The sequence below is a fragment of the Podarcis vaucheri genome (genome assembly GCF_965113315.1).
Source record: "Podarcis vaucheri genome assembly, chromosome: 10".
NCBI classification, from domain to species: domain Eukaryota; kingdom Metazoa; phylum Chordata; class Lepidosauria; order Squamata; family Lacertidae; genus Podarcis; species Podarcis vaucheri.
The window spans coordinates 45,224,239-45,231,874 of record NC_138748.1 but is presented as its reverse complement, the minus strand read 5'-3'; the positions used below and the strand labels follow the sequence as shown (position 1 = coordinate 45,231,874).

Here is a 7,636-nt window from a genome sequence, read left to right as displayed (position 1 = left end):
TTCTGCCGACCCCGCCCACAACAGGCCCTTTTATGTCCTCCTCCCTGAGCGTTCTTCCGTCACCGTGGCAACTACTCGGAGCAAACCATTTATTTCTTGAACCTTTATGCATCTCTAAAAGGTAGCATTAGATGCCGGCTACGACTGACGAATCCGCGTGTGAAATGCAATTCACTCACAAGCTCTGTTCCCGAGGGATAACACTGTTAACGTAATTTTACAACTCGGCCAAAACTCTTTTCTCTCCCCCCTTCGCCTTTTATAAACAATGGTACGGTCCCGTCCGCGGCGCTGCCGTTCGCTCCGCCTTTCCCGGCGGTTTGGGATACAACCATGACACGAAAAGAGAAGGGGTGCATTTTCTGATATTCTCACAAGCTTCCTCCAGACGCAGGGCATTTTACTTATTTGGAGCCGTTTAAAAAAAAAAAACCCGTCACTCTATGCATTTAAAATGAAATGCTTATGCCCCCTCCTCTGTCCCGTGGAATTTTCGATTTCTTTCCTGGGGTGGTTCCGCCCGCTGTGCGTTTCTCGGCTACCGCAAGTCGCGAAGCATCAAAGAGTGCGCATGCGCAATTCACCTCGGAGGATACAACCGGGGAGCGGAGGTGTGTGTGGTGCATCTGTCGGGTGAGGAGCTCCACGGTTGTGGGTGCGCGATGCTGGGGTGAAGCCATTTGGCGGGTTTAGGACGGCAGCGACTCTCGATTCCCTCCCCCCCGCTGCTTTATTTGCTGCGGTCTCGATCTGCCCCCTGAACAGTGGGATTAAGAGTATTAAGCTCCCACTATAACCAGAGTCAGGATTTTGTTTGGTGTAGATGGGGTTAGTTAGGGGTCTCGGCACTTAAGATGCCGCTAAGGTTGCCACTTGCCGGCCGAGAGAGCTTTTAAATGAAGCTGTAGTTCAGGCAGATATTCAACAGGTGCAGCTTTCCCAAAGATGGAGCTGCAGTGATGAGCTGCATCTGTAGATTTTTTGCATAGCGGTGCATCTGCTAAAGTTGTGTGAGTGTGTGTAAGAGGTGGGTGGAAAATACTTGTATTCCAAGCTACGTGGTAAGTGATTCATTTCCACACTCTCTTTAGATGAATCCAGCAGTGCTAGGCATGGCTTCAAAGGGTCTCTCACATAATTGCATAAATAATGAAGAACCAACTTTTACAAGATTCAATTTAAGATATTGTGCCTAATCACACTCATTGTGCAGCTAAACCTCCAAGCCTGACTTTGCTGAGGCAGAAGCAATGACAACAGATTTCATTGTTTCAATATTAGTTCCAATATTGAGATAATTTTGAGGAATGGCACTTTGCAGGCTTGTTGTTAAGGGCAGTAATGAGCCGCAAAAGGAATAGGATATATGATACCCTTTTTAATTTTTCAAGTACTGTACGTACTGTATTTAATCTTTTGCTACAATTGATATTTCCCAAACCATGCATACACTAAAGCAGATTGAATGACCTGACCTGATGATTTCAAATATGTGAAAGATGGTGACGGATTAGTCTAATTTTGGGTTTGCAGATAGCATTTGTTATTCTGTCACTTTCTGTCTTCTTAAATAGGATATTTCCCCTCAGCCCAATGAAACTAAGTTAAACAGACAGAAGATTAGTGCTAAGATCCACCAGACCTGTGGAGAATGTGCTACCGTTCTGTATCCCCTATTCCCCCTTGCATTTTTTATTTTATTTTTTTGTGATAGGAATAAAGGGAGGATTGCATATGGATGACAACACTGTTTGTAATTCCTCCTAAAAATATGAGTGCAGAAGGTATTATTATTTATTAAATTCTTTACCCACCTTTCATAATTAGATCCCAGGACTAGTTACAACAATTTAAAATTCATTATTAAAAACAGTTAAAACAAATTACAATATGGAATAGGGTGGCAATTCCACACAAATTACTTAGTGTATTTAGTAGCCTAAGATGAAGCCCATAGCAGAAATGTTCTTTTTAAAAAATTACCAACCATTTTTCTTTTAAAAAAGGTTAGGCTAGGGGAGCTGTAAATGTTTTGACTATCTCCAGATCCATGAGAACTAGAAACTACTTTCTGGAAAATGACAGTTATTGCTCTCACTATTTTGATGACACAAAGTAGGCCAATCTGCTCTGACTCACAGCCTCTTAATGTTGTGCACAGTGATGAGGTCATAAGGTAATGGTCTTTTGTTTCTTTTTCTTCCTTCTTATTTCAGGCAACCAGAACAATTCTAACAAGCTTTTAAGCGAGGAAGCCATGCCGCTCTTTGGAAACACATTCAGTCCAAAGAAAACCCCACCCAGGAAATCAGCCTCACTTTCCAATTTGCACATGGTAAATTCCGGAACCTAAAACAGGGGTCTGGGATCTAATTCTCCCCTTTTTAAAAATAGAGTCCCAGAGTCCCCCAGCTACAGTCAGTCACAAAAGAGTGCCTTGGAAATAAGAGAGGCAGAGCCCGTCACAATCATATGCTGTACACAGAATGTATCATACAGTGGCGCCCCGCAAGACGAATGCCTCGCAAGACGAAAGGGTTTTGCGGTTTTTGAGCTGCTTCGCAAGACGAATTTCCCTATGGGCTTGCTTCGCAAGACGAAAACGTCTTGCGTTTTTTGCAAGTTTGTTTCCTTTTTCTTAACACCGTTAATACAGTTGCGACTTGACTTCGAGGAGCAACTCATAGAACGCGGTGTGGTAGCCTTTTTTGAGGTTTTTGCCGATTTTTGAAGCTTTTCCAAAACTTTTCCGACACTGTGCTTCGCAGGACGAAAAATTCGCTAGACGAAAAAACTTGTGGAACAAATTAATTTCGTCTTGCGAGGCACCACTGTAGACTGGACTGTGCTGCCCATAGAAATCCATAAATAATACAGACCATGGGTTTTATACAATTGTGCTCAGTGTAGATTTGAAATTACGTTAGTCATTGCCATTCACCTCAAAAGGTCTGTTTTGAGCAGGACTAGCATTGAATACAGCCCCATCAATTCTGACCCAAAACTCTTAAGCAGCTGCACAACAGGAACAACTACACAACTCCACAGGCAACTTATTAATACCTCTAATTTACAAGCGAGGAGTACCAACACTTAGAATAGCTCATCCACTCCTAGAAGGAAAAAGGGTTATGTTTCAGATTCTTGCTCTGATTTTTTCTGAGTGGAAGGTCTGAATCATAATTATTGCAGTGTTTGTGTTGATTAATTTTAAAGGCTTCCAATTGTCTATTAAAAACAAATAAACCTTGCATCTTCGTTACACTGTGTGTCTGTCCCCCGTACCACTGTTTTAGAAGGTAAAATCTTGGATTGACAAAACCAGGGATGGGGAATATTATTCAGCCCAAGGGCCCCTGTGGGGAACCTTTTGAGGGCCACATGCCAGTTATTGGCAAGATCAGAGTCAAAGTGGACAGAGCAATGAATATTTGTATAGTTGAGTTGAGGAGAATGAAAACAAAACGTTGTGTCCATTTTCCTCCTACAGCTGGATAGATCAAGCCGGGAGATTGAGCTAGGCCTGGAGTATGGCACTCCTGTCATGACCCTTACTGGACAGAGTATGAGGTTTGAGAATGGCCAGTGGATAGCAGGTGAGAGAGAACACTAATCCCGTTGGCCATAATCCAAAAGCAATCCTTATCAGGTTCTCAATGGCCTCATCCTGTTCCTCAGAAGATACAACTCTTGCAATAACCCCCAGCCATTTGAGTCTGTACTCCCATTGTCCTCCACACCTCCTTATTTGATGTATTCTGGCAAATACTACTGTAGTGTTGATGCTGGTTCTGGTTTCCGGCCTTGTGTCAGGAGTGGTATTTTTGTTGTAGTCTGGGTCTGACTAGGTGCAGATGCCAGCTTGAGTGGGTGGGTGTGCATGGTTCACCAATGGTCATTCATGTCACAAGGTTACTGACACTCTTCTTGGGGCGGACATTTAATAGGGTATCTTAAAGGTACACCAAGATGTCAGCACATTGACCGTGTTGGATTCCATCTAGCTAATGCAGTTGCTTCTCAGAGCTGCTAGAGGGCTATAGTTGCATAGTTTTTGACACTTTTCTGTGAGTGAAAGGTGATTCTAGTACTGACCACTTTCTCTCTTCTAGAATCATTTGGGGACACGGGGGACCGCAGGGAGGCAAACCGCCTTCGGAAACGGATCCAGCAGCTGGAGGAAGAGAACAATCTCCTACAGCTGAAAATTGACATTTTGTTGGATATGGTGAGAATGAGGTGATTCACTCACCTCTGTGCATCAATATGTCTTTGATATCTACATTAATTTTTCTGCTTGATACAAAATCAGGGGAATGACAATGGTGACACGGTGGGTCCATGTCTCATGGGATTCAAACCAGGTACCAGAACACTTGATGATCTTATTGAGAACCATAGCTGTCAACTTTTCCCTTTTCTTGTGAGGAATCCTATTCGGAATAAGGGAATTTCTTTTTTAAAAAGGGAAACGTTGACAGCTATGTTGAGAACCCTGGGTGCCTTTTATGAGAAGATAGGCAGTGGCAGCATGGCTGGCCAGAAGAGAGCATTTCCAATATTATTCTATTGATTTCCCCCACAAAGCCCAGGTTCATAAGGAATATGAAATGCATTCCAGAGGACTAGTGCTGGCCATTCATTGTGAATGTGCCTCGTAACAAGTCCCAGAATCACCTGCAATAGGCAGCAGTTAATGGAAGATGATATGATGTAGAAGGAATTCCCTCTGGATTTGTAGTTTGAAATCCACTGCTTTAGAGAGAAACAAACAAACGTACTTGTTTTTAAGGGTTACCAACACTAAAACAACATGGGAAAACAAATGCCATTTTTTGCCATTTCGTCCATTTATTCATAGCTCTCTGAGACGACTGCAGAGTCCCACCTCATGCAGAAAGAGATGGAGGAACTGAAAAATTATAGCCGAAAGAGGAAGTGAACTGGATGTGAGCGCCTCTAGGAGCTGGAAGAGGGAAGAGCAAGGGGATATGGTTAAAACCATCCACTGCAAGGAACTTAGGAAGCCACACCTGCCTTGGAAGACATTTGTTGTTGTGACCTTACGTTGCGGAATATCTAGCCAGGACTCCAAATGTGAAATACTATTAAGTTCTACAGTGCTATCAGAAAGCAGCTATCCTACTTTTCTTCTTCCCTAATGGAGCTTCTATCCAAGTGCTCTTAACATATTTCCGCAATACACATTTAATCTAATCAGTAGCAAGTAGTGGTTTGTAGTTAATAAGCATCTCTTCCCACCCACCCAAGAAGGCAATCAAGATCATGGGGTGTGGGGAGAGCAAAAAGAAATGGGAGAAACTGCTTGCAACATATACGGTAGCTACATACTCTTGCTGTCTCTCTCTTAACATGCTTCAGAAATGCTTTTCAATTGGCTGTTTCGTATCTTTGGGGCGCAGAATTCTCTGGAAAAGTAAGGTCCTGAACCTGAGCCTGTGAGCTGATACAGAGACACCACTGGGGATAGGCAGCATCCTGGGCCCTTACCCTTATAGGCCTGCAATATATGTTAGTGACGGAAACCTTTTATAATCGGAGATGACAGTGAACAATTTGGGAAGTTACATGCTTCAGTTGGCTCACAGTCATTCTGAATAGCAGTGGCCTATACTCTAAAGCTGACTGACACACCACGGGGGGGACGGGGCCGACCTTTTCAGCTCAGCATAGTGGGCTAGATCCTTAGTTCACCCACCTGTCAATCACCTGATGTCACCGTGTTTTAAGGTGACCTATTTTTCCTTTGCAGAGCAGCTTGAGTTCACAGCCACAGTACAGTGGTGTACCGGGAAGTATGAGACCTCTGTCCTATATGTTCTTTCATCTCTTCCTTTCCCACGCCAGCCCAGTGATTTGCTGTATTGCCTTATTAATATGGCAGAACTCCACACTGAACAGCTGGTTCTCTTCCATTTTTATCCCTCCCCTTCATGATGTCTCAGAGTTCTATAACACTCCATGAATTCTGTGTACATTCTACCTTCTTCCTTATCTTGGTAAAAAACAAATCTTCAGGCAATTCTTTGTACAGCCACCAGTTCCATTCAGGCCACTGTAAGTTAAATGTTGAGTTGAATTGTTGTATAAATCTATTTTTATACTTTAAAAATAAAGTCATTACAGTGTTTCTATTGCTGCAGCGTTGACTTGTGTTTTTGTTTTATTACATAGCCCATTACTCCACTGTGGGTGGTGTTTTAAGGGACATTGTCCAAGTTCAAGAGAAATCTGGCCCTCCTCAAGATTAACTCCTCAGAAAAGTATTAATCTTATATAAAAAATAATAATTTTAAAAAAGCACCCTGAAAACATGGGTGCTATATATATTTACATCCACACACACATTTACCTACCATATTATTTACCCCTTCGGAAGTGCAAAAGCCCCATTTTTCATAATTTACTCTCTTTAGAATAAATCTTCGTTTGCCTTCTGGAATTTTGTGTCCTCTCTGTGTGTGAATAAAAGGGCCTGCTTTGCTGGTGGGCGGACGGGAGCTCTTCAACTTTAAAAAGCACCAGAGCCTCAGAGGTCATCTGCCCAAGAAGACTGAGCTCAGTAGCCATGGGATCCTGAATGGCATTGGAAAAATGAAAGAGAGATGGAGTCGGACTGTCGGAAAGAGGGAAAACCCCTGCCAGATCTCTTCGCATCTTGTTGCAGAGGCAGCCATTGTGGTGGCCTCCAGGTGTTGCTGGACTCAGCCCCAGCCAACACAGGTCCATAGTCAGGGATGATGGGAGTTGTAGTGCATCAACATCTGGAGGGGGCCACCATATCTTATAATGTCCCTGCCTTATAATTTCCTGTCGTGGGGAGTGGGCTGGCTGACCAGCGCCATAAGCAGAACCACTCTGGTCGTAAGGTGAGAGTACGTTGCAACAAAGACTATGGAAGAAAGGGGTCAAGTTCACTGCATGTACAGTATTAAAGGAAAATATAATGAAAATGATGTACAGATGGTATTTGACCCCTGTAAAATTAGCAAAGATCTACCATAATAGTGATAATCTATGTTGGAAATGTAAAGAAAAAGAGGGTAGTTTCTATCACATGTGGTGGACCTGCCCCAAGGTGAAAGACTTCTGGGAGAAGATTTATAATGAATTGAAATATACATTTATTAAGAAACCAGAGGCCTTTCTTCTTGGAATAACAGGTATGGAATTGCCCAAGAAAGATGTTAAATTATTTTTGTATGCCACAAATGCTGCTCGAATTTTATTAGCTAAGAATTGGAAAACACAGGAAGTACCAACAGTGGAAGATTGGCAGATGAAGATGATGGACTTCTTGGAGCTAGCCGACCTGACTGGGAGAATCCGCGACCAGAAGAAGGAGGACTATCAGGAAGAATGGACGAAATTTAAAGATTATCTAGATAAACATGTTAAGTTAATTGAAAAAGCTTGTAAATACCAGATAGGCCTAGGATTTTAACATGTTAAGGGATGAATTAAGATGTTGTAATGCTGAATTGAAAAGAAAGAAAGATGTTAAGGAATAAGTTAATTTTTTAAGAATATTGGTGTTGGAAAACCATAATAATAATAATAATAATAACAATTTATTATTTATACCCCGCCCATCTGGCTGGGCCTCCCCAGCCAC

The 7,636-nt window shown here is 42.5% G+C and overlaps 1 protein-coding gene across 5 annotated transcripts; it reads left to right on the top strand.

Annotated features, from left to right (window-relative positions):
• The first annotated feature begins 484 nt into the window (after positions 1–484).
• On the top strand, positions 485–6,157 carry CBY1 (chibby 1, beta catenin antagonist). 5 transcript variants are annotated; one of them, XM_082240199.1, is made up of 6 exons: positions 595–633; positions 1,715–1,784; positions 2,217–2,335; positions 3,491–3,596; positions 4,113–4,228; positions 4,862–6,157. In XM_082240199.1, the coding sequence occupies exons 2-6, from the start codon at positions 1,739–1,741 to the stop codon at positions 4,940–4,942; spliced, it is 468 nt and encodes a 155-aa protein (XP_082096325.1). In that variant the 5' UTR covers positions 595–633; positions 1,715–1,738; the 3' UTR covers positions 4,943–6,157. The 5 variants fall into 5 exon arrangements, with proteins under 5 accessions (XP_082096326.1, XP_082096327.1, XP_082096324.1 ...); XM_082240200.1 differs by lacking the exon at positions 1,715–1,784 and having other exon boundaries at positions 485–611; XM_082240201.1 differs by lacking the exon at positions 1,715–1,784 and having other exon boundaries at positions 533–633.
• Positions 6,158–7,636: the final 1,479 nt, after the last annotated feature.

Bases quoted from the DNA above. Each gene is read 5' to 3' on its own strand.
- CBY1 (XM_082240199.1), top strand. From the start codon at position 1,739: ATGACAACACTGTTTGTAATTCCTCCTAAAAATATGAGTGCAGAAG. The intron at 3,597-4,112 runs GTGAGAGAGAAC...TCTCTCTTCTAG, and splicing joins GAATGGCCAGTGGATAGCAG to AATCATTTGGGGACACGGGG. The intron at 4,229-4,861 runs GTGAGAATGAGG...ATTTATTCATAG, and splicing joins TTGACATTTTGTTGGATATG to CTCTCTGAGACGACTGCAGA.